The sequence below is a fragment of the Prionailurus bengalensis genome, chromosome A2 (assembly GCF_016509475.1).
Source record: "Prionailurus bengalensis isolate Pbe53 chromosome A2, Fcat_Pben_1.1_paternal_pri, whole genome shotgun sequence".
Taxonomy (NCBI): Eukaryota; Metazoa; Chordata; class Mammalia; order Carnivora; family Felidae; genus Prionailurus; species Prionailurus bengalensis.
Genome location: NC_057348.1, coordinates 4,651,410 through 4,675,313, shown reverse-complemented (window position 1 = coordinate 4,675,313; position 23,904 = coordinate 4,651,410). Strand labels below are relative to the sequence as shown.

The window sequence follows — 23,904 nt, the reverse complement described above, 5'->3', positions numbered from 1 at the left end:
CGTCACGGGGAGGCGTGTCCACCGGGCCGATTAAATTAACAGCCCTATATAGAGCCGCGAGCGCGGGTCCGGGCGGTAGACGGCGCTTCCTCCAGCTGCGGGTCGGTCGTGGCTCCTCCCTCTAGAAAGAGTCGAGGGGAAATACGTGACGCGGAGGAGGTTGCCATCGCGACGCACCCCGAGTTTCTCTTCCAGGTTAGGCGCAGGCGCAGACGTGACCCGAGTGGTCGCCGAGCCGGCCGAGCGAGCACGGCTTCCCGGTAGTTGCTCCCAGGATCGGTGGCACCTCGGCCTTGGGGTCCTCGGTCGGGGCCAGAGACCCGGCACCGCGAGAGCGGCTTCCCCGCGACTGAGGGACGCGGACAGGACCGGACCGGACCCGAACCACCGAACGTCGTCGCCCATGGCGGCCCTCGTGAGTATGCGGCGGAGTTGGGGGGGGGGGGGGTCCCTGCGGCGGCCTCCGCAGCCCCGCACTCACCGTCCCGCCTTCTCTGCCCGCAGGGCCCCGGCAGCCAGAACGTCACCGAGTATGTCGTTCGCGTTCCCAAGTAAGTCCCTGATCCCTCTTCCCACTTCTCCGAAAGGGGTTCTATACCTCCCTGAGCTCGTAGACATGGCTGGCACCGCCTGTGCTTCTCGCTCTGACGAGCAGGGGGACCTGAGGACGGGGCTGGAGTTCAGCCGAGGCCTCTCTGGGGGCATCCCTGTGTTCGGAGCAGAACGAATGAATGAGTGCTTCAATAGGCGGCAGGATGCAGCCTTCTGGCCTAGCATTCCCTCTGGCAGGAATGCCTCTTCCCCGCTTGTGACTCTGTGGGGTGGATTCTTGTTGGTTCCGTAAAACCCAGCTCCAGGACTTTCCTCCCCCAGGAAGCATTCCCTGCCTGCCCTCCCCCATCCCCAGGGCAGAGTTCCTCATTATTCCCACATGTTGGTTCCCCCAGATCTCTGTGCCTCCTTCTGCTTTTCTTCCGCACGGGGTTGGGAGGGCATGGATCTGTTCCCTGACAGACCGGGAACCCCTGGGGTCTTTGGTGGGCCCCCAGCACTGCTGAGCCCGGGAGGGTTTGCTAAATGACCGAGTAACTGAGCACTGCCCCTTCTTGCCCGTTCCAGAAACACAACTAAAAAATACAACATCATGGCCTTCAATGCAGCGGATAAAGTCAACTTCGCTACCTGGAATCAGGTAAGTCTCCATTGTGAGTGTGAGAAGGGGATCCTGCACTGGGTTGTAACAGTTCCCCTTTGTGGTAGTAGTAACTGAGGCTTGGTTTCCTCACCTCTCCTGGAGCGGAGATCCAGTGATGTGCTGAGGCCCAGGCTGAGCTGCTGGGTGCGTCCCTGTGAGGCAGATTTGGATGCCTAACTGCACCTGCCCAGGCCTTGTGAAAGGAGAACATGTACAAGTTGTGCCCACTGACAGGCATTTTTGGCCTCAAGTTATCTGGGCCAGGGAGGGGGCTGCCTCCTACAGATGCTATTGGGAAGCCACCTCTGTCCACGGGCGCTGCCTTCACAGAACACCCTAGCCTGGGCGGCGTATAAGCGACACAGGTTTATTTCTCACAATTCTGAAGGCTGGGAAGTCCAAGATCAGGGCGCCAGCAGGTTTTCGGTCCGGTGCGGGCCTTCCTCCTGCTTCGTAGATGGCTGTCTTTTCACTGCCCTCACATGGCGGAAAGGGTGAGGGAGCTCTCTGGGCCTCTCTTGTAGGGGCACTAATCTCACTCACAAGGGCTCCACCCTCGTGACCTAATCCCCTCCCCGAGGCCCCACCTCCCCCTACCATCCCACTGAGGGTGAGGTTTCAACATCTGCATTTTGGGGTGGAACACAAACATTGAAGCCATTAAAGAGTTTTACATCAGGGTGGGGGGCCCTGCGTGCCTCAGTGGGTTGAGCGTCCAACTTTAGCTCAGGTCACGATCTCGCTGTTCCCAGGTTTGAGCCCCAAGTTGGGCTCTGTGCTGACAGCTCAGAGCCTGGAGCCTGTTATGGATTCTGTGTCTCCCTCTCTCTCCCTCTCTCTCTCCCCCCCCTCCCCCAGTCATGCTCTGTCTCGCTCTCTCGCTCTCCTCTCTTGCTCTCAGAAATAAATAAACATTTAAAAAATTAAAAACTTTTTTAAACAGGGGAGTTATAAAGTGATCCAGGCACTGTCAGGAGACAGACTGTGGGGTCAAGGGCAGATGAAGGGTGTGCAGGGTGGAGGCGTCGGCTGTGGTCCAGGCGAGTGATGGTTGCATGGAGCAAACAGCGTTATGAGGCGTGGGTGGATTCTAGTGTGTTTGGAGCGGAGCCCGTAGGGTCGGTTAATGATTGGATGTTGAGGGGTGCCAGGGCCAGATGGATGGAGTATTTGGGAGTTCAGTTTGGGACGTCTTATATTAGACATCCCGGAGGAGATGGTAGGTGAGCAGTTGGATATGTGAGTTGGGAGAGCGGGAGGGCACATCTGGGCATTTGGAGCAGCGTTTAAAGCCACAGAGACTGGAGCAGCCCAGCAGGGGACTTGGCCCCAAGTCTGAAGTCGGCATGGTCAGGCCTTCCCGTGGTCGGGCAGCTCCAACTGCTCAGCTGGTTGTCGAGCACAGGTCTGCCTTTGGACTATTTTTTTTTTTTTCTAAAATCTGTTTTAGGGAGAAAGAGCCAACGGAGGAGAGGGGGAGAGAGAATCTTTTTCTTCTTTTATGTGTATTTGTTTATTTTATTATTATTATTATTTTTAACATTTATTTATTGCTGAGAGATAGAGACAGAGTATGAGCAGGGGAGGGGCAGAGAGGGAGGGAGGCACAGAACCCAAAGCAGACTCCAGGCTCCGAGCTGTCGGCACAGAACCCGAGGCGGGGCTCGAACTCACGGACTGTGAGATCATGACCTGAGCTGAAGTCGGACGCTTAACCAACTGAGCCACCCAGGCGCCCCTAATGTTTATTCATTTTGAGAGAGAGCACAAGTAGGGGCAGAAGAGAGGGAGACAGAGGATCCGAAGTGGGCTCTGTGCTGACAGCAGACAGCCTGATGCAGGGTTCAAACTCACAGACTGTAAAATCATGACCTGAGCTGAAATCAAGAGTTGGTTGCTTAACTGATTGAGCCACCCAGGTGCCACTCTGGACTTTTTTTTTTTTTTTTTTTAAGTTTATTTATTTTGAGAGAGAGAGAGTGCACATGTGTGCATGCACAAGCTGGTTGGTGGGGGGGGGTGGGGGGGAGGGCCAGGGGAGTAGGAGAGAGAATCCCAAGTGGGCTGTGTGCTACTGGCGTGGAGCCTGACATGGGGCTCAATCCCACAAACTGCGAGATCATGACCTGAGCCAAAATCGAGACTCAGACACAACCAACTGAGCCACCCCGGCGCCCCTCTTTTGGCTATTAAAAAAAATTTTTTTTTAATGTTTATTTTTGAGAGACGGAGTATGAGTGGGGGAGGGGCGGAGAGCAGGGGAGACAGAGGATCCAGAGCAAGCTTTGTGCTGACAGCAGACAGCCCGAAGCGGGGCTTGAACCCACGAACTGTGAGATCATGACCTGAGCCGCAGTCGCATGCTTCACTGACCAAGCCACCCAGACGTCCCCTCTTTTGTCTATTTTTAAACTTCACTTCACCCAGCTGAGCAAATGAGACTATTTGAGAGAGACATGATAACGACGTGCTCCTCTGGATATTGGGCAGGTAGATACTTGCTCCAGGCGCCCTCTTCCCTTGTAGGGTGCCTGCCTGCCAGCACGGCCAGCTGCCCACATGTTTGTATACAGACTAGCATGTTCCTCCCACCTCTGGCCTCGCCTAAGTTATCCAGAGAGGGTGCAGTGTTTCCAAACCCGTCATCACTCAGTGGGGAGACATTCTTCATCATTTACCATCCAGGAGAGAGAAATAAGCCACCTTCGGGTACCCTGCCCCCAAATACTCCTCGCTAAGAGGAGTGACTTGGTAAATACCTTGGGAACCCACCACTCTTGATCCGTCATCCATAGGAGATGCCCTGTCCCGGCATCCATGAGAACTGAGAGGAGTCTGCACCTCAGCCACTCGTCCCCTTGGAGGGTCCATGCCCCTCGTCACCCACCGCCTTGAGGTGCAGAGCCTGCATAGTTATCACCTCTCGAGACACGTGATCTCCCGGCCGCTAGTAACTTGGGGGTTACACATACCCTGTTCCCCGATCGTCATGGGGGGACGTCACTCATCACTCCTTGCTTTCACTACACGGAGGTTACACTCCCGAAAAACCTAGTCACAGGGAAATGCAGCCCCTTGAATTTTCATTGCCTAAACGGCACACTCCCTAAAAAACCAACGAGGGGGATTACATTCCCTGGAGAAAACTAATCTGCTGGGTTGACACCCCCCTGTCACTAGTCACTCAAGGGAGGGGACGGGTACAGCCATCTAAGCACTTAAAACCACAGGGGACATCCCCCTCCTCCGGTAGCCGCTGCTCACCCAGGGCAACGTGTGGGCAGAAACCCCCTCCAAATGCATTCTTTTAGCAACTGTCCCTGGAGATCTTCCCCTGGGCTAAAGGTGAACACGCCAGGCAGGGGCCCTGCCCTCTGGGGTGACCGTGTTCGGGTAATCAGGCCTGTTTACCTTCCTTTTGTAGTGAGGCACATCCTGGGCCGGCTCCCCAAAAAGGTGTGGGGTGCACACCAATTCCCTCGCACCCCTGAGTGTCCAGATTCCAGCCTCGGGCTGGGTAGCTCGACTGGGTATCATAAGCTAGCCTGGTAACCGTTTTCTCTCAAGTTGTGAGGGTTTTGTTCCAGTGTTTTCTGGCTTCTGGTGTTGGCTGTGGAGAGCTTCTGCCATTCTCCCTCTTGTCCTTTGTATCAGGGGTCAGTAGGCTCTTTCTTTTTTTTTTTTTTTTTTCTTCAACGTTTATTTATTTTGGGGACAGCGAGAGACAGAGCATGAACAGGGGAGGGGCAGAGAGAGAGGGAGACACAGAATCGGAAACAGGCTCCAGGCTCTGAGCCATCAGCCCAGAGCCCGACGCGGGGCTCGAACTCACGGACCGCGAGATCGTGACCTGGCTGAAGTCGGACGCTCAACCGACTGCGCCACCCAGGCGCCCCCAGTAGGCTCGCTCTTAAAGGACCAGTAATTATGTTGCACTTGGTTGGCCGGTGTCTGTGCGGCAGCCCCTCAACGCTGCGTGTCCGCACATGCGCAGTAAGGGCACAAGGATACATCGAGTGGGCGTGGCTGTATGCCAGTAAGACTTTGTTTCTAAAAACGTGGCCCGCCCCTGGGCCAGGGACTTTTCCCCCTTCTTCCTGGGAGCTGGTAGGATCTTTTTGTTCCCAGCTGTCTGAAATCTCTTGTCAGTAGGAAGCAGTGTGGGTCATCTTGCCTTTTTCAGTCACTATGCCTTGGGACTTGTTCCCTACAGTCGCCCCCTTTTTCTTTTCTGGCCGCTCTGTCTTCCATTGTGTGGAGGAGGCCCCGTGCATCAAGCCAGTGCCCCGCTGATGTGCATTAGGTTGACTTCCAGTCTTCTGCTGCAACAGACTGGTGTGCTAAACAGCACTGCGCGTGTCATTTCACCTCCGCTGTCTGGAGGAGGGACCTCCAGGGTGAGCGGCACGTGCATTTTAAAGATCAAAATTTGGAAAACGGCCTGAATGCAGAGAGCGGGCCAGTTCCTTGTTTTTTGTTTTTGCCCTATCACCAGAATGATCTCACTGTTTGTTTGTTTATTGATTTATTTCTTTAAATGTTGACTTAGAAAGAATTTCAAACTTTCCAAAGCTGCCAAGTAGACCTGGTACGAGGGTTGCCCACATGCCTTCACCCAGATGCACCACCGAAGGCCAGCATTCTACCCCTTTTTTGTTTCGCTAAGCAGGAGGTTGGCTTTGCAAGTCCGCAGCTCAGCCTGGGAGGTGGGGTGAAGAGGGCGTTCGGGTGTTCTTGCAGGGTGGGGGGCGGCGGGCACAGCTCGAGCGAAGGCAGGCAGCCCTGACGGAAGGTTTGTTGCCTGCCCTCACGCCTGCTCCGTCACTCCAGGCCCGGCTGGAGCGCGACCTGAGCAACAAGAAGATTTACCAGGAGGAGGAGATGCCCGAGTCGGGTGCGGGCAGCGAGTTCAACCGCAAGCTTCGCGAGGAGGCGAGGAGGAAGAAGTATGGCATCGTCCTCAAGGAGTTCCGGCCCGAGGACCAGCCCTGGCTGCTTCGCGTCAACGGCAAGTCGGGCAGAAAGTAAGTGGTGGCAGCGGCGAGTGCCTCCCGCGACCCCCTCGCGTCCTGACTCGGCTGGGCGTCCCTCCCTGAACTCCCGCGTCCCTCGTGGGGTTTTCTTTCTGAAGATGAACCAGGCTGGTGCTGGTGCGGGAGCCCTTAGGGACCAGGGTACGTACAGGAAGCCCGAGAGCCTGTCCTGACCACGCGCAGCGAGCAGCCGCCTGGGGACCGGGGGCCGTGAGGGTTGGGAGGTCAGGTGGATGGAGGGGGCTCCGGGAAGAACAGTGTGCACGAAAGCAGGGAATGGTGTGCGGAGCTCCACGGTGTGACAGTGACAGAGGGCGGGTGCACAGCGCAGGATGGTGGGTGCCAGGATGCAGCTGGAGCATGGGTGGGCCGGGGCCCAGGGGAGCCTCGAAGGCCGTGGGCAGGGAAAGGGACTCTGTAAGACTTCCCAGACCTTAGGGCAGGGAAGGGTGAGGGCAGAGGCCAGGAGGAGGCTGGCACATGAGGAGAAACCTGGAGGCAAATCCGGAGGGGGGTGACTGCGGCGCCCCTGCTTCACAGCTCACCTAACACGGTCCTTCCAGAAAGGACCGTGATATGTACCACGAGGGGAGCCCCGAGCTCGCTCCGTGAGGTGGGGAGTGCTGCCCGGCTTTCCAGATGCCAAAATCGAGGCTCACACAGTTGAAGGGCCGGCCCAAGATCTCTCAGGCTTGGAGTTTGCTCAGAGAACCCAGGTGGTTCTGGAGAGAGGGCAGGCCAGGGGGCTGGTCATGAGGGCCAGGCTGTGACGTTGCCTCCCTGCAGGTTCAAGGGCATCAAGAAGGGAGGTGTGACAGAGAACACGTCCTACTATATCTTCACCCAGTGCCCCGATGGGGCCTTTGAGGCCTTCCCTGTGCACAACTGGTATAACTTCACGCCGCTGGCCCGGCATCGCACACTCACTGCCGAGGAGGCCGAGGAGGAGTGGGAAAGGTGAGTGTGAGCCACAGCTGGGCCTGGAGGGAGGCAGGGTGCGGGCATTGCTTCCCCAGCTTCCCCAGAAGGGGCTGACACACTTGGAAATGGAGTGTGTCACCATAACTTCTGCCTGGCCAGGGGCTGGGTACTCGGTGGTGACCAGGTCCGACTCCACCAAGCCCTTAGGGAGCTCCCAGTTCAGTGGGGGAGACGGACATGAAGGCATCAGGGACACACAGGGCCCGAGAGGGCTGGGGAGGTAGTAGCTGCTGAGCTGGGCCCTGGAGCAGGAATTGGCAGAGCGGGGGAGATCCCCGGGGCCCACTTGGCTTCCCCCCCAGACCGGAGGGCTATGGCTGGACCAACTACGGGTGAAATCCACACTACGTAGTTTGTCATTTAACCGTTTGTAAGTGTCCAGTTCGGTGACAGTAAGCCTATTCGCATTATTGTTCAACCATCACCGCCATCCCTCTCCAGAACTTTCTCGTCTTCCCAAACTGAAACTCTGTCCCCATTAAATAGTAACTCTTTCTCCCTCTTCCCCAGCCCCTGGCTCCCACCATTCTACTTTGTGTCTCTGTGAGTTCGACCCCTCTAGGGATCTCCTATGAGTCGGATCATGCAGTATTTGTCCGTTTGCCTCTGGCTTATTTCAGTCGCCATAATGTCCTCCAAGTTCATCCACGTTGTGGCACATATCAGTGCTTTGTTCCTTTTTTAATTTTTAATTTTTTAAATTTTTATTTATTTATTTTTTAATGTTTATTTTTTTGAGAGAGAGACTGTATGTGCACACAAACCAGGGAGGGGCAGAGGATCTGAAGCGGGTTCTTTGCTGACAGCACAGAGCCCGACGTGGGGCTCGAACTCAGGAATGGTGAAATCGTGACCTGAACCAAAGTTGGACGCTTAGCCGACTGAGCCGCCCAGGCACCCCCATCATTCTTTTCAATTAAAAATACTTTTAATTTTGGGGTGCCTGGGTGGCTCGGTCGGTTGAGCATCTGACTTCGGCTCAGGTCATGATCTCACGGTCCGTGAGTTCGAGCCCCGCGTCGGGCTCTGTGCTGACAGCTCAGAGCCTGGAGCCTGTTTCAGATTCTGTGTCTCCCTCTCTCTCTGCCCCTCCCCTGTTCATGCTCTGTCTCTCTCTGTCTCAAAAATAAATAAACGTTAAAAAAAATTTTTTTTAAATGCTTTTAATTGTAAAAAACATAAAATTTGCCATCTTAACCATACTTAAATGCACTGTTCAGTAGTGTTAATTACACTCACATTCTTGTGCAGGAGGTTTACTCCTTTTCACAGCACTGATGAACTTTGCTTATGCTGTTAGATGTAATCCTAAGCTCTCCTTAGATGCAGTCATATTTTTTAAAACTTTTATCATCAAAGTAAATGAAAAGTTATTTCCTCTCATAAACACAAAGGCATCCATAAACTACCATAAAAACAGATGGACATGAATATGTTGTGTCCAGATTCTGTTGTCTGAGAAAGGACCTGAGCTGGAGAGAGATGCTCTCTCCCAACACCACATGAAACCTTATCTTTGAGGGACATGGGACAGACAAGGGATCAAAGCAGGGCCAGCTCTCCCATGTGACTTCAGGGTGTTCCATGCCATGGGTGTGAGTCCCCTCATGTCACCAAAGTCGTGTCTGTCATTCCCCTTTGGGGAGTGCCTGGTGGAGACGCAGGGAGGAGGCCCAGTTTTGGAGCCAGGCCCCTTGTCAGCCCCCACTGTACCCTTCCCCTGCCCACAGGAGAAACAAAGTCCTGAACCACTTCAGCATCATGCAGCAACGGCGGCTCAAGGATCAGGACCAGGATGAGGAAGACGAGGAGAAGGAGAAACGCAGCCGCAAGAAGGCCAGTGAGCTGCGCATCCACGACCTGGAGGATGACCTGGAGATGTCGTCTGACGACAGCGAGGCCAGCGGCGAGGAGGGTGAGGCTGGTGGAACCCCCCTGGGTGGCCGTGTGGACCAGCCTGGGTCGTACTCCCTCAAGGTGTCTGAGTGACGACTCAGGAAGGTTGATGCCACTGAGGGAAAGCTGAGTCACTCACAGTCCCCTGGGAATGAGGACAGGGCACAGTCCGCTGCACCGGCCCTTGGGGAAGCACGGGAGTTGGTAGGAGGCAGAGAAGAGCGACGGGAAGGTCTCAGCTGCAGTCTTTATTGGGGTGTCCATGGACGGGCAGCGCAGGGCAGGGTGAACAGCTTTGGATGGGCCCGTTTGAATGATGCTGGTGGGCCTTGGGCTACAGGGGTGGGTTCTAGTTGTCCGATACACGGTTCTGGGGGATGCAGGGACGGAGATGGTGGCCCTGAGTGTGAGTCAGAGAAAGCGAGTTGGGAGTATAGACTTGGACCGGTCAGTTTACGTGTAAGAGGCCAGTCCTGGGCGTCTCTCCGTGCTCAGTGAGGCCCCCAAGACGCCCAGACATCCTCAGGTTTCCCAAACGGGACGAGTGCCCGGCCTGAGTCCCGCTCTGCTTCCCTAGGTGGCAGAGCTCCCAAGGCCAAGAAGAAGGCACCGCCGGCCAAGGGAGGCAGGAAGAAGAAGAAGAAGAAGGGGTCCGACGATGAGGCCTTCGAAGACAGCGACGACGGGGACTTTGAGGGCCAGGAAGTGGACTACATGTCGGACGGCTCAAGGTGAGGCAGGCGGGAGGCGGGTGTGAGGTGGGCGTGAGGCCTGCGCCAGCCGGGCCCACGCGCTCCCTCACGGTCGGCTGGTTCTCCGCCTTCCAGCAGCTCCCAGGATGAGCTGGAGGGCAAGCCCAAGGTCACCCAGCAGGAGGAGGGCCCCAAGGGCGTAGATGAGCAGAGTGAGAGCAGCGAGGAGAGTGAGGAGGAGAAGCCGCCCGAGGAGGACAAGGAGGAGGAGGAGGAGAAGAAGGCGCCCACGCCTCAGGAGAAGAAGCGCAGGAAAGGTGGGTCCCCTCCCCGCTGCCCGGGCGCCCGGCTCCCAGAGCCCCTCATCTGGGGTGGAGCCGGGGCGGGGCGCCCTGGCGCTGACACTCCTCCGGCCCCACGCAGACAGCAGCGACGAGTCGGACAGCTCAGAGGAGAGCGACATCGACAGCGAGGCGTCCTCGGCCCTCTTCATGGCGGTGAGGCCCGGGCCCGGGCAGGGGCGGGCGGGCGGGCGTCTGTCTCCAGACTCACATCCCAACCCCATTTCCGCAGAAGAAGAAGACGCCCCCCAAGAGGGAGCGGAGGCCGTCGGGAGGCAGCTCTCGGGGCAACAGCCGGCCAGGCACGCCCAGCGCGGAGAGCGGCAGCACCTCTTCCACCCTGCGGGCCGCTGCCACCAAGCTGGAGCAGGGTGAGCAGGGCCGTCGCCCCACCCCTCGCCGCGACCTCTTGACCTTTGCCCTCAGTCTCCCCTCCTGTCTCAGGAACAGAGGCCAGAGTTGGGGCAGAGGCCTGTCCACCCCGGGGCCCCCTGGACACGGGGTCCCAGCCCCGCTCCTCCTGGGCCCCTGGGGGTCCAGCCCCCCAGGCCCGGGGCTCAACCCCTCCCCTGCTCCCCCAGGCAAGCGAACGAATGAGACGCCGGTGGCCAAGCGGTTGCGGCTGGACGCCGGGCCCCAGAGCCTGTCCGGGAAGTCGACCCCTCAGCCCCAGTCCGGGAAGTCGACCCCCAGCAGCGGGTAGGTTGGCGAGGGTGGTGGGGGGTGGGGCAGGGGAGCGGGGCAGGGGTGCGGGGAGGCCTCCCGCTGACGCCCACCCGCCCCGCCCTCCGCTCGGCTCCTCAGCGATGTGCAGGTGACAGAGGACGCGGTGCGCCGCTATCTGACTCGGAAGCCCATGACCACCAAGGACCTGCTGAAGAAGTTCCAGACCAAGAAGACGGGGCTGAGCAGCGAGCAGACGGTGAACGTGCTCGCCCAGATCCTCAAGCGGCTCAACCCCGAGCGCAAGATGATCAGCGACAAGATGCACTTCTCCCTCAAGGAGTGATGGCCGGCGCCCACCCACCTGCCCAATAAACGGCTGCCTCCCAACTTCTCTGCTGCTCGCGTTGTCTGTCACCTGCTGCCTGAATCCCGGTGCCCCGTGTTGCCAATTCCAGAACAACCCTGGCCGTTTTCTTAGCTCATGTCTCTCCCTCTGTCCCTCGGGCCCTTCCTTCCGGAACTTTCCCTGCCCCTTAGAGCTTGCTCCTCTTAGCCCTTGGCCAGCTGTGTTCGCTGAGCATCCACCGTCGCAGGCTGGCGGTCTCTCCAGCTCCGGCGTCTGGTTCTGTCTTCGGCTGTAGTTTATCCCCCGTGAACCCAGGAAGTGCTTGGCTTCCCTGACTCAGTTTTCCAAATCTCAAATGATCTTTGCTTCCTTTTCAGATCAGCTGGTCTGTTTTACGTGTTCTGCCCCCAGTGGCTTTGATCCTTTCCTCCACGTTTTTGTTGTGAGCATCCTATCTCTGCCAGAGATCTGATACCCGAAGCTGACAGCCATCCCATTTTCTCTTCTGACTTCTCTTCATGACTGACTCTTGTGTTTCCTAACTTCGGGTGGGGACTCACGGCCGGCTGAGGGGCTCTGCGTGGGCCTCCTGGGCAGCTGGCTTTGCAGGCAAACCCTACAGGTGCTTTTAGCCTCTGTTCCCCACCAGGTGTCCCAGGAGCCTTGGACTGAGTCCACGTGAAGTGGTTCTCGGCTGGCGGGCTCTGTTCCAACGTGGCCACAAAATCCCACACTCTTCTGTTGCTCATGTTGGCACCTGGGCCCCATTTTTCAGCTTTCCAGTGATGTTTCCAGGGCTTCCCTTATATTCCAATGAGTTAGTTCCGCATTTATTTTATCCAGCATTGCTAGGGTTGTGCCGTGGGAGGGCTTTTTGAGTTCGTGGCCAGTTTCATCGCTAGAAATGGAATTTGGCCGCTGGCGCTACTTTAGAACCCATCCCGAGCGATTGGCTGGGGGCAGGATGTGGGGCTTCCGTGAGCAGGGATGCCGGAGATGGCAGGCTAATTCCCAGGAATGTGTCGGGTCTAACGCCCCTCCCCATCCTTCCGCCAGGCCTTTTGGGGCAGAAAGAAAGCAGCGTTGACCCCTGGCCCTCCACGCTCTTACCCCTGCCCTCCCTGCCACAGGACTGCGGCCTAAGGCCTCTCCCCACCAGGCCAGCCCACACGCCCCAGTGGTTAGGAGCCAGGGCCTGGTGTTCAGCGGGGTCCGGCTCCAAATCCTGGCCGTGTCGAATTCTGGGCGACTTTGGAGCAGTGACTCTTTTTGTCCGAAGGTGGTCTCAACGACACTGCGGTAGCCAGTACCCACCACTGCCGAGCGAGGGAAGCAGTGCAAAGCAGGTGGGAGTTTGGGTCGGTCCAGCCCTCGCTAGTACGAAGAGCCAGCGGCCACTCCTGAGTTTGTGTCTGTGCCCGCCTGACACAGGCTTCCTGGGGCTCGGGGATGTGACTTGCAGTTTCAGCAGCAAATGCTCAACAGCCTCTGGCTTACACCCCTCCCCACAGCCTGGGCACCCCTGCGTCGCGCGCCACCACCCCCCCTCCCCGCAGCCACGTGTGCCCACAGTTTCTGGGTTTTGCCGGTCTGGGCTGCAGGGTCTTATCCGAGTTTTTACCTGGTCTTACCTGTGTGTGACCCAGCACCTCTTTACACCTCCCTAAGTTATTTGTGCTTCCTTGCCTGGAAAACTCTCGCGAGCTTCTGTCAGGCGGCGGATCACACGCTTAAATGCGCCATCTCTCTGTCCTCAGAACCTCATGTGGGAAAGACTGATTAGCTCCCTCTCATAGGTAAGGGATGGTCTCATTTCCTTGATGTTACAGGGGCCAGGCATGGAAGCCACTGGAAACTGCTGCTGTGCCTCTCAGACCCAGCGGGCTTAAGCTCCCCTCCCGCCCTGATGCCAGGACAGGGCTGAGGTTCCAGGTCCCAGGGGCCTCAGGTGGGCCTTCTAGAGACTGGAGTTCCTGCAGGGTGAGCTCCCGACCCTTGAGTCCCAGTTCTTGGCTGTCTCCAGGCCTCTCCCTTTTCCTGTTTTGGTGCTGGCTCAGCCAGGCCCGGAGACAGGGGCATGATGTCTTAATCCTCCAGGTGGCAGCCATGATGGATTCTCCACTGGCTTGGCCACCTGCTGACCCCTCTCTTCCCACACACCTATCTGCCCCACCCGGCGCCCGACGTGGGGACCCCTGAGCCCTGGCACCCTGCCTGAGTGCGGAGGGGCCACCCTGGCGGGCCCACGATGCCCCCCAACTCTTTCCAGAAAGCAGGTGGGGTGGGGGACCGGGCTGCCCGCCCTGGGCTCGGCTCTGGCTGCCACAACAGTCGTAAATCAGGGGAAGAGGGGGTGTCGGAAACGGGTCTGCGGAATGTCTGGATGGGGCAGGGAGGGGGTGAGTGCTTAACTCTTAGAAGCTCAGGGTGTGGGGCCAAGGGACTGGCTTGCCTGGCCCTGAGGATGCGGAAGAGCAGCCGGTACGGGACGCGGGGTCTTCCTGCTACTACAGCAGTGGCAACGAAGAGGTTATTTCCCCAGCCCAGGCTGGGGAATAAATTGAGGGTGCGAGGCGTCCCCACCCTCGGGATCTGCCCGTCACAATGGCCACAGGAAGAGTCCTACTCTGCTCTCTGCTGCTCCTGTCGCTGCAGCCGGGCCTCGGCAGGGGCCCTGGTGCTCGGGGGGCTCCGGTGGTGGAGGAAGAGCCACGAGGGACCCTGAGGCCGCAGCTGGGTAAGAACCCCCCGGACCCCGCACGACTCCCCCACTCCTTCCTGCTCAGACCCTGCTCGCTGTCAGCTGCCCCTTGTCCCCTGCAGGTGCCCGCCTGCGCAGAGCCCTGGCCAGCCCGTGTCAGCTGTGGAGCCTGCCCCTACCTGTGGCCGAGCTGGGTCTGGGCTACGCTTCCGAGGAGACGGTCATCTTCCGCTACTGTGCAGGCAGCTGCCCCCGCGGTGCCCGCACCCAGCACGGCCTGACGCTGGCCCGGCTGCGGGGCCAGGGCAGAGCCCACGGCGGGCCCTGCTGCCAGCCCACCCGCTACACCGACGTGGCCTTTCTCGATGACCGCCACCGCTGGCAGCGGCTGCCCCAGCTCTCGGCGGCTGCCTGCAGCTGCGGCGGCTAAGGACGCCAGGCCTGGGGCCCTGCAGCCGCTTGAGGAGCCCTGCTGACCTATTTATCGGAGACTTGGATGCCGATGAGATCAGAGGGGCGGTGGGCTGGGGGCCGCCTGCAAGGAGCATAATAAAGGAAACTGCTGCTGCATGACTGTGTTCGGCCAGGGTGTGCCCTGACCCTGCCACCGAGCTCCCTGTGCGTGGACAGGGAGGGTCCTGGGCTTCCCCTGCACCTCTGGGCGCCTGCAAGCAGCCAGCTCAAGGAAGGCCAGTCTGTCCATTTTCCAACTTTATTCACAAACGTGGTGTGTGTCTGGTGGGGGGGGGGGGGGGGAGAACCTGAGGGAAGGGCCTGGCGTTCAGCAGGCTGGGGGGGGCTGCCCAGGCTCACCTGGTCCCATCCCCTCAGGGAGGGAGCGGCAGATCACAGAGATGCGTCGGCCCCGGGGAACCCGACGCCCCCCAAAAAAGGACTCTTCATCCCGAAGAATCTCATGGGAGAAGTCATAACGGGCCGAGCCCCTGCAAGAGAAAACAGGCTCGGGCTGGGTGGGGTGAGGGCGGCCCCTGCGCAGGGCAGGCTGCCTGGTGGGTGGGGCGCGCGGGAGGGGGGGGGGAGGGCTGAATAAGAGAAGGTGCGCAACGTGTGAGGTGGGTGAGCATCTGATGAGTTACGGGTGGGGTGGGGGCTCCTCGGCTGAGCAGTACCTAAGGATGTAGAGGGAGCCTGGCTCCAGCAAGAGTTCCAGCCACTCCCCCGGCTCCTGGGTGTGCACCAGCCGCATGACGCTGGGAGATAGTAGGGATAGGCCAGCGATGGTGGCTCCACAGAACTGGAAGAGAGGGCATGGTGGCCAGTCTGTGGCCTGGCCGCCCCACCCCCAGCTGGGGGCTCCAAGGCTCTGGCCGCCGCCCACCTTGATGCTGTCCACATGTGGCTTGATGTAGCCCCGAGGTTCCAGGTCCAGCACATGCACCGAGGACAGCAGGGTCTGGCCAGGGCTAAAGGCGGCCGCTTGCACACGCTGCAGGATGGCCCGGCTTGCCTCTGACCAGCGTGACTTTTCTGTCTCTCGGAAGCCGTGGATGGCCTGCACGGAGAATTTGGGTCAGGCCAGGAAGCTCTCAGAGGGAACAGGGAAACTGAGGCACGGTGGTGGGGGGCAGAGTGCAGAGCAAAGGACTGGTTTGCCCAACATGACCCTTGACCCCGCCTTCAACTCACCACCTTGGTCCTATCTACCCTATAATCCTGGGTCTCAAACCCCAACTCCAACCCTTACCCCATCTAGGTCTAGTCCTACTCCTTTGTATCCGCCCTTGAGCTCCAATTCAGTCCCAGATCCAGTCCCCAACGCTGGCCCCCCGCAATACTCAATTTTGTCTCCGCCCACAACTTGATCCCACTCCAGTCCTCTGTCTCCGCACCCAACTGGTGACCCTCCCTCATCTAGCTCCACACCTGTTTCCGCCCCTAACCTTGGTCCTGTCCCCCAAACACCCCACAGTTCCAAGTCTGCCCTCCAGTTACGGCCCTGCCCTCATCTCCAAAGTGCTTTCCCGGCCAGCAAAACACCTCGGCATCAAACTCCGCCCCATGCCGCCAGCCGCGTTCCCAGCCGTAGCCCCCGGCGACCCAGCGCTCCACCCCAGTCTTCACCTCTAACGTCACTGGCCCCGCCTCCGCCGTAGCCCCGCCCCGAGGCCCGCCCCCCGGGGCCGCCGGCCTCACCGCGTCCCAGTGATCGTATTCGTAGCGGCGGCGGCGCAGCTCGGGCTCCAGCTCGCGGCTCAGTGTCTCCTCCTCGGCCGTGCTCAAGAAGCCGGGCCGCACCAGGGCCGCGTCCCGAAGGCGGCTTAGTACGGCTGGGCCCGAGCCCCGCACCCAGCTGGACCGGGGAAGGGTCCCCAGCGCCAGGCCGCCACTTGCGGCCATAGCCCCCAGAGCCGGGTCTTGGAAGCTGTCGGAGTCAGGGCAACGCCCCCGCTCCGGAGCCATTGGCTGTGGCTTCTCCGAGCCCCTTCAGTGATTGGCCTTCCTCGGAGTCCCGCCTTGGTCTCCGCCCCGTCAAGAGTACTGGTTGCTGCTCAGCTCGCGTCTCAAGCTATTGGCTCTCCATAGCACCCGCCTCCTTTCGCGCGCTATTGGGCGTCGTCCACGGTGGAGGCCGGGGGTCGGGGCTCGGCGGCGAGTTATGACCTCGAACTCGAGGTCAGGAGTTGCAGGAGGATTTAGGCCAACGCCCAGGTTGTGGAGTTGGCCAGGACTAGAGATTAAGGGGACAGCACAGTCAGGTTGAGATGAAGGGGTCAAAGGCACAGAGGTCAGGGCCAGAGGTCAAAGGCACAGGGAGTGGGGCCAACTTAGAGGTTGGGGTCAAAGGTTAAAACCAAGCATCGCCCTTTTCCCCTCGGGACTGGGTTATTCCCACCCCTGTACAAACAGACTGACTCCCACCCGCCTGGGTGTCTCCCTATTTGTTGATCATCTGACTCTCGATGTCAGCTCAGGTCATGATCCTAGAGTGGTGGGATGGTGTCTCTTTATACCTCAAGTCACCGGAAATATCAAGGACAGATGTCACAACCCGTCCTAATCCAATCATCAAAATTCAGAGGAAAGTCCACAGGACAAAGGACCTTGTTTCTCCGACAAGGGAATTTCAAAGGAAGACAAGAAAAAGAGGGAGAGATTGAGACAGAGATTAAGGGCAAAACCCACAGTTAAAGAGACTTTGAGATATCTCCACCAGTTGCAAGGTATGCGCCTTATTCGGAAGTTGATTTGAACAAATTAATAAAAATAGAGACAACTGGGGAAATTTGGACACTGGTTGACTATTTGACCGTAGTAAGTACTGTTATTTTTTTAGGTTTCAAATGGCATTGTGGTTGTCTTTTAAAAGATTTATCCTTTTAGAAATACCTGTGGAGATATTGACTCCCTGACCCCTCCAGTGACAGCCCCATGTTCTCTGCTCTCCCTTATACAACAAAGTTCCTTGAAGAGCTTGTCCAGCTCCCCTGTCTTCCTGCCCCTGCTGTCTGGATGCACTCCAGTCTGGCTTTGGCCCCCACAGCACGGGAAATGCTCCTACTTGAGGCACAGTGACTTCCACTGTGCCCAATCCAGCAGCCAGTTCTTAGCCTGACTGCTTATTTATAGAGATACGTTCTTATTTCATTTTACATTTTTATCCCCAGCTCTGACCGCAGATTCATCATCTCCTGGGATGTCTAAGGCACATCAACACCAGTAACGGCCAAACTCAACTTCTGATTCCCGGTCCCCCGACCAGTTCATGGGTTCAAGCCAGGCGTCCGACTCTGTACTGACAGCTCGGAGCTTGGAGCCCAGAACCTGCTTCAGATTCTGTGTCTCACTGTCTCTCTGCCCCTCCCTCGCCCCTCCCCTGTTCGCGCTCTGCCTCTCTCTCAAAAATAAACACACACTAGGGGCGCCTGAGTGGCCCAAAAAAACCCAAAGCCCTGGCTGGAATCTGACCCCCTCTGACCACCTAGCTGGGGCTGCCAGCCTTCTTCTGATTATTCTGATTAGTCCACTTCTCCTAATGGGTCTCCAGGCTTCCATGCTGGCTGCACTTTGCCCACCACTCCATGGGAGTCCTAGTAGTCCTGCTTTTTGTTCTTCTCAGAACCCTCCCGGGCTCATCTCCCTCCTTGCTCACATCTACCAGGCATGAAGATCTGTCCTCCTTCCTTTCTGCTCTCAAATCTCCACTGTCCCCCTGCCACTCCACTTCAGCCACCTGAGCCTCCTTCTGGCCCCTCCCACAATGGTAGCCACAGTCCTGCCACAGGGCCTTTGCACTTGCTATGCCCGCTGCCTAGACTGCTGTGTTCCTCCCTCACCTCAGATGTCTTTGTCCAAGCCTCACCTCAGCAAGGCCTTCACTGGCCACCCCATCTAAAACTGTCACGCACTCACACTGCATGTCTCTTTCCCTGCTTTTTAAAAAAACTGTCTACTCCCACAAGAATAAGTTCTTTGAGGACAGGGATTGTTGTTTTCTTCACAATACGCCGTGGTCTCTAGAACGGTGCCTGAAATGTCGTATTTGCTCAGTAGAGTTTGCTGAAGTTAGGGAACTGAAGGTCAGAGTCTCAGGGTCAGGGCGAAAGCAGAAGAGGCCTCGTGAAGGGCACACGGTGGAGCGGGGAGGGAAGGCGACACAGATGGGGATCAAAGACTACAAAGATTTAATTGAAAATCACAGTGTCTCATTCAAGATATCTGCCCTTAGCGGCACCCCCAAATCCGAGTTCCTCCTGGGGCCCTTCCAGCTCAGCAGCGAGGGGTGGGCAGGGCTTCAGCTGCAGGGTCTGACCGGTGCCTGGCCCCCCACCCCCAGCTTTCCTCTGGAGGGTGAGGGCCAGGTCTCAGACGCTTGCTGGGGCAGGTTCTGCTGTGGCCGCGGCCGCCACAGGCTCCTTTTGCACCAGCTCAGGCTCATCCTCACCGTCCTGGGGAGGGTGGACCAGAACCTTGTCTAAGATTCCAAACTCCTGGGCCTCCATGGGGCTCATGTAACGGTCCCGCTCCATGGCCGACTCTGCAGGGGAAGCAAGAAGCAGGACGTGTGCGGTTAAGGGCAGACACCTGGGGACAGGTTTGGGTCCCCGTCCTGCGGCTGCTTTGCTGCGTGGCCTTGGCCTCCCCCTCTCGGTGCCTCGGTTTCCCCATCGGTAAAATACCCGTTTCCATTTTGCCTTTTTTTTCACTTGTTACTGATGTATAATGTACACCCAGCAAAGGGCACAGATGGTAAGTGGACAGTGTGAATTTCAACCTGAACTCGCCCACAAGGCCAGCACACCGATCGAGAAATGGGATGTCACCAGACCCCCCCTGACCACCGCAGCCCTGCTGGAGCCACTGACTCCTCTGGCCCAAGAGGAACCACTAGCCTCACGCTGGGCTCACAGCATAGATAAGTCTGCTTCTTTTTTGTTTGTAAATGCGTGGAATCAGAGAGTATCTACTCCCTTTCGCCACTCAGCAACAGGATTTCGAGGTTCAGCCAGGCTGCCGTGTGTCGCCGTGGACGGGTCTCTCTCGTTGCCATATGGCGATTCCACAGCGTAAACAAAGCCCTGGCGCCCTCGTCCCGCTGGCCACGTGGGTGTTTTCCAGGGCGGGCTTGCATACACAGGACCGCCGAAGCACTCCCTTCTCTTGGTTACATGCTGAGCAGGGGGGAACCATGGCATTTTGGGCATTTTTAGCCCGAGCTGGTAGTGCCAGATGGCTTTCTACCGCATCTGTGTCGTTTTCACTGCCACCCGCAGCGGGTAAGCGTTCTGGTTGCTCCACGGGCATCTGGTGCTGTGTTTTGTATTTTAGCGGTTCTAGTGGATTGAAATGCTGTCTCGCTGTGGCCTTAATTTGCCTTTCCCTAAAAGCTGGTCATGTCAGTTTTTTAAAAAAAATATATTGGGGCGCCTGGGGGGCTCAGTCGGTTGAGCGTCCGACTTCGGCTCAGAGTCTGTGAGTTCGGGCCCCGCGTCGGGCTCTGTGCTGACCGCTCGGAGCCTGGAGCCTGCTTCGGGTTCTGTGTCTCCCTCTCTCTCTGCCCCAACCCACTCGCATTCTGTCTCTGTCTCTCTCAAAAATAAATAAACATTAAAAAAAAATTAAAAAAAAAAATATATATGGGCTGGGGCGCCTGGGGGGCTCAGTTGGTTGAGCGTCCGACTTCAGCTCAGGTCGTGATCTCACGGTTCGTGAGTTCAAGCCCTGCATTGGGCTTTGTGTCGGAGCCTGCTTTGGATTCCCTGTCCCCCTCTCTCTGCCTCTCCCTTGCTTATGGTTGCTCTCTCTCTCAAAAATAAATAAACATTAAAAAAAATATATATATACACACACACATAATATATATATATAACGTGTAAAAATATATACGTATATATACACATATACACACACTGGCTAATTTATTTATCTTATTTATTTATTTTTGAAGGAGGCTCCATGCCCAACGTGGGGCTTGAACTCCCAACCCTGAGATCAAGAGTGGCATGCTCTACCGACTGGGCCACGCAGGCACCCCTAATGATGTTCTTTTTAAATATCATCGCTAAAGATGACGGGCATCTTTTCTTGTATTTCTTGGCCATTTGGAATATTCTTTACTGAGGACCCCGTTCAAACCTTTGACACACTTCATTGAAGTTTTTGCAAGGGTTCTGCAAGGAGGTCTTTTTAAAGTGCTTCGAACAGGGGTTCTCAGGTGACGGTGACTTTGACCCCTGGGGGACACCGGGTGATGTGTGGAGGCAGTTTTGGTTGTCACCCATGGAAGGTGCTACTGGCATCCAGTGGGCAGTGGCCAGGGACGCTGCTCTATGTCCTCAATGGCCAGGACGGCCCCCACAACAGAAGATGACCCAGCCCTGAGTGTCAGCAGGGCCAGGGTCGAGAGGCCCTGGCTTAGCACAAGGCCTGCCGCACATGTTCGTGTTGGCTGAAATAAGGAGCCGCTGGCAGTCTGCCTGGGGCGGGGACACTCACCAATCACCTGCAGGCTCTGTTTGGTGTGCTTGGCATAGATACTGTAGAGCTGCTTCTTGAGTTTCATGATCTCCTCCGCCTGGATGGCGATGTCTGTGGCTTGGCCCTGGGGGGCGTCCCAAGGGGGTTAAGAGGGAGAAGGTTAGAATGAGCGTCAGCCGCGCACAGGGAGGCTGGAGAGGGTGTTCAGACAGGTGGGACAGGGCTTCTCGAGTCCTTCCACATCCTGCTGCGTCTTCAACCACCATCGGGAAGGCTTCCGGTGTGAATTACACTGTCTTCCGTTCTGCGCGCGGAGCCTCGCCCTTCCCAGGGCAAGGGGATTCCTGGAGACAGCGGCCAGCTGGCCCACGAGTTTCACGTGCAAACCGGCTGATCCAGAGGGCACACCCTCACCACCTCCTCCGTGGGGCTCTCACGTTCGGGGCCACTATCCCGTGCCCCATCACCCCGGGGCCCAGTGCCAGAGAACTAGGCCAGCCCCCACACCCCAGAGTCCCCTGACATTATTCAAACTAGCCCGTCCTGAGCCTGCTTGCCCTGCCTCACAGTTCCTTCCTGCAGAAACCACAGTAAAGTCCTTGTCCGCTGCCCCTCCCCACTCCTGCCCGGCCTCCTGACAGACCCCGGTGCTTCCCGTGTGGCCCTGCATGGCCTGGCATGCCCCCACCCCCTCCTGCCCCCTGGGAACTGTGCATTGCAAACTGTCTTTCCAATGGTGGTCCTCTCCTGATCTGCTGGCCTCGCCAAACGTGAATCAAAATAAAACCTACGGTTCAAAACACTGACACTCCCACACGGCGTCCACCCAGTAGCTCCTTCTGTCCAGACACCACCCCCCATCCCGCAGCAGCCTGCAGGGCCTGGCACTCACCCGGGCGCCCCCAGACGGCTGGTGGATCATGATGCGGGAGTTGGGAAGTGAGTGGCGCATGCCCGGGGTGCCAGCGGCCAGAAGCAGGGAGCCCATGCTGGCGGCCTGGCCCACGCACCATGTGCAGATGGGGTTCAGGATGTACTGCATTGTGTCGTAGATGGCCAGGCCTGAGGTCACCATGCCACCTGGTGGGGGGGGGGGGGTGGTAATGAGAGGCTGTGCTGGCTCCTGGCCCGCATGCTTTCTCGGCTGCGCCCCTGGTCTTGGGGAGAGCTTGTGCAGAGGCAGCCCTTTAAAGCAGGCGTGGCACGATCTCGCGGTCCGGGAGTTCGAGCCCCACGTCAGGCTCTGGGCTGATGGCTCAGAGCCTGGAACCTGTTTCCGATTCTGTGTCTCCCTCTCTCTCTGCCCCTCCCCCGTTCATGCTCCGTCTCTCTCTGTCCCAAAAATAAATAAACGTTGAAAAAAAAATTTAAAGCAGGCGTGGCAGACGCAAATACTTCCAAGGGTAGAGAGGTGAGGAAACAGGTGATGCGAATTAAGCGACTGGTCCAGTTACCACCCGTGCACGTGGGCCCAGGGGGACCAGACCTGTCAAGCTTTCACGAGAAGCTGGAAATCGGGGAGCGTGCAGTGGCCGAGAGGGAAGCTCTGGAGCCGGCCTGCCCTCGCAGTTTCATCTGTGTGACCTTGGCGAGTTACCCAGCCTCTCAGAGCCACAGGGTCTCCTGGCAGATTGGGAATAACTAAACAGTCCCTACCTCGTGAGGCCGCCACGAGGACAAGATGAACTAAATGCCTATAAAGTACTTGGGTGTGGGGCCCAGGAAGCGTCCAATCAAGATGCGCTATTGTCTTTGGGGAGGGAGTGGTGCTGGTGGCGGCAGCTACCGATTTGAAAACGCTGACCACCGGGTCAGGTTAGTAAAGTGTTAGGTGTGGGATCAAAGAGGCAGGTTCAGCTGCTGGCTTGTGAACCCAGACATAAAAGCAAGGAACAGGCAACTTTTGGAGGTTTGGAGACAGTGTTGGGATTCTGAAGGAGGCTCAGCACCCTTTCTTCCTCCGCAGGGACAGCGTTCCTGATCAGGGGGGTCTCTATCCCCTGAGTCACCTCAAGTGTCCCCAGAAGCGCCCCTGCCACCCAGGGAAGGCTCTGCTCACCAGGGCTGTTGATGTACATGTGGATGGGCTTCTTGTTGCTCTCGGACTGCAGGAACAGCAGCTGCGCGATAACCAGGCTGGCCACGCTGTCGTCGATCTGCAAGTAAGCAGGCAGGGTGGGGTGGCCCACATCGGGGGTAAGGAGAGGGCTAATGGAAGCAATTATGGGGTGGCTGGGGACGAGTCAGGGGAACCGGGATGGATGTCAGAGCCCAAGAGAGACGGTGGGGGAGAATTCAGGACCAAGGAGGGGAGGTGGTGAAGGGTGGTAGGGACCCAAGGGGGTTGGGGCCCAGGAAGCCGGGAGTCATGGGCTTAGGGCAAGGAAGGGAAGGGGTCACATGGGTTGGGGAGAAGGATTAGAGCCAGGAATGAGGGAGGAGGATCACTAGTGAGGGACGGAGTCAGAGTTCAAGAAGGGCAAAGCAGAGGGTTTGAGGAAGGGGTGAGATGGGGGATTAGGGGCCAGAACAAGGGGCTGGAGGCCCATGGGCCCAGGAAGTGGGGCGTCAGACTGGTACCAGTGCAGAACCCAGGTAGGAAAGTAAAAGGAGGGGTCAGGAGGTCAACGGGGTTCGAGGAGGAGGGGAGCGTGGGGTCTGGGCAAGCGCAGAGGAGGGTCCCGGCGGGGAACTCACCGGACCCATGACACACACGATACGCTCCCGCAGCAGACGCGAGTAGATGTCATAGGCGCGCTCGCCGCGACCCTGGGGGAGAGAGACAGAAAGAACGTCCAGCCCCGTGACCCCCGACGCCCTCCCCAGGCCACCGCGGCTGCTGTACCGTCTGCTCCACCACGATGGGAATGAGCGGGAGAGCCCGGGCCGCCGTCGCGTGCAGGCTCCGCTGCAGGGCCAGGCCGGTCTTGGGCGTCCGATGCGGGGGGAAGCGGGCGGCGAGGCGAGGCCCCAGCGCGGGGCAACCACCTGCCGCCACCCGGGCCCCCCCAACCAGTATTCCCGGCCACATCCCGCTGCAGTCCCTCTCGGCTTCCGTCCGATGGCGGAACTACAACTCCCGGCGTGCTTTGCGCCCAGAGCGCATGCTCACCAGGT

General features: G+C 58.1%; 4 protein-coding genes across 6 annotated transcripts; 2 read left to right on the top strand and 2 right to left on the bottom strand.

Annotated features, from left to right (window-relative positions):
• The first annotated feature begins 304 nt into the window (after window positions 1-304).
• On the top strand, window positions 305-11,191 carry GTF2F1 (general transcription factor IIF subunit 1). 3 transcript variants are annotated; one of them, XM_043586354.1, is made up of 12 exons: window positions 305-415; window positions 505-551; window positions 1,120-1,192; window positions 6,026-6,219; window positions 7,015-7,185; window positions 8,940-9,124; window positions 9,683-9,836; window positions 9,936-10,114; window positions 10,221-10,294; window positions 10,371-10,509; window positions 10,720-10,837; window positions 10,943-11,191. In XM_043586354.1, exons 1-12 carry the CDS (start codon window positions 404-406, stop codon window positions 11,145-11,147), a joined length of 1,551 nt encoding a protein of 516 aa, XP_043442289.1. In that variant the 5' UTR covers window positions 305-403; the 3' UTR covers window positions 11,148-11,191. The 3 variants fall into 3 exon arrangements, with proteins under 3 accessions (XP_043442289.1, XP_043442288.1, XP_043442286.1); XM_043586353.1 differs by having other exon boundaries at window positions 9,933-10,114; XM_043586351.1 differs by having other exon boundaries at window positions 9,933-10,114; window positions 10,371-10,837.
• A 2,563-nt stretch (window positions 11,192-13,754) lies between these two features.
• On the top strand, window positions 13,755-14,284 carry PSPN (persephin). The gene is made up of 2 exons (XM_043585894.1): window positions 13,755-13,827; window positions 13,893-14,284. Exons 1-2 carry the CDS (start codon window positions 13,755-13,757, stop codon window positions 14,279-14,281), a joined length of 462 nt encoding a protein of 153 aa, XP_043441829.1. The 3' UTR covers window positions 14,282-14,284.
• Window positions 14,285-14,549: 265 nt separating this feature from the next.
• ALKBH7 (alkB homolog 7) lies at window positions 14,550-16,258 on the bottom strand. The gene is made up of 4 exons (XM_043586361.1): window positions 16,006-16,258; window positions 15,191-15,364; window positions 14,982-15,106; window positions 14,550-14,795 (listed from the first exon to the last, which is right to left on the bottom strand). Exons 1-4 carry the CDS (start codon window positions 16,207-16,209, stop codon window positions 14,633-14,635), a joined length of 666 nt encoding a protein of 221 aa, XP_043442296.1. The 5' UTR covers window positions 16,210-16,258; the 3' UTR covers window positions 14,550-14,632.
• Window positions 16,259-18,471: 2,213 nt separating this feature from the next.
• Window positions 18,472-23,863, bottom strand: LOC122486782 (caseinolytic mitochondrial matrix peptidase proteolytic subunit). Its single transcript, XM_043586356.1, has 6 exons — window positions 23,633-23,863; window positions 23,485-23,556; window positions 22,847-22,943; window positions 21,680-21,867; window positions 20,806-20,911; window positions 18,472-18,847 (listed from the first exon to the last, which is right to left on the bottom strand). Exons 1-6 carry the CDS (start codon window positions 23,816-23,818, stop codon window positions 18,675-18,677), a joined length of 822 nt encoding a protein of 273 aa, XP_043442291.1. The 5' UTR covers window positions 23,819-23,863; the 3' UTR covers window positions 18,472-18,674.
• Between the last annotated feature and the right edge of the window lie 41 nt (window positions 23,864-23,904).

What these genes read in the sequence shown, in the direction of transcription:
- LOC122486782 (XM_043586356.1), bottom strand. Translation starts at nt 23,818, where the DNA reads ATGTGGCCGGGAATACTGGTTGGGGGGGCCCGGGTGGCGGCAGGTGGT. An exon ending in AGCCGTCTGGGGGCGCCCGG is followed by an intron (nt 20,912 to 21,679) that starts GTGAGTGCCAGG and finishes GACGCCCCCCAG; the next exon opens with GGCCAAGCCACAGACATCGC. An exon ending in ACAGAGCCTGCAGGTGATTG is followed by an intron (nt 18,848 to 20,805) that starts GTGAGTGTCCCC and finishes CTTCCCCTGCAG; the next exon opens with AGTCGGCCATGGAGCGGGAC.
- GTF2F1 (XM_043586351.1), top strand. An exon ending in AACGGCAAGTCGGGCAGAAA is followed by an intron (nt 6,220 to 7,014) that starts GTAAGTGGTGGC and finishes GCCTCCCTGCAG; the next exon opens with GTTCAAGGGCATCAAGAAGG. An exon ending in TACATGTCGGACGGCTCAAG is followed by an intron (nt 9,837 to 9,932) that starts GTGAGGCAGGCG and finishes TCCGCCTTCCAG; the next exon opens with CAGCTCCCAGGATGAGCTGG.
- ALKBH7 (XM_043586361.1), bottom strand. Translation starts at nt 16,209, where the DNA reads ATGGCCGCAAGTGGCGGCCTGGCGCTGGGGACCCTTCCCCGGTCCAGC. An exon ending in AATACGATCACTGGGACGCG is followed by an intron (nt 15,365 to 16,005) that starts GTGAGGCCGGCG and finishes TTCTCCGTGCAG; the next exon opens with GCCATCCACGGCTTCCGAGA. An exon ending in GGCTCCCTCTACATCCTTAG is followed by an intron (nt 14,796 to 14,981) that starts GTACTGCTCAGC and finishes TTTCTCTTGCAG; the next exon opens with GGGCTCGGCCCGTTATGACT.
- PSPN (XM_043585894.1), top strand. Translation starts at nt 13,755, where the DNA reads ATGGCCACAGGAAGAGTCCTACTCTGCTCTCTGCTGCTCCTGTCGCTG. An exon ending in GGGCCTCGGCAGGGGCCCTG is followed by an intron (nt 13,828 to 13,892) that starts GTGCTCGGGGGG and finishes CAGCTGGGTAAG; the next exon opens with AACCCCCCGGACCCCGCACG.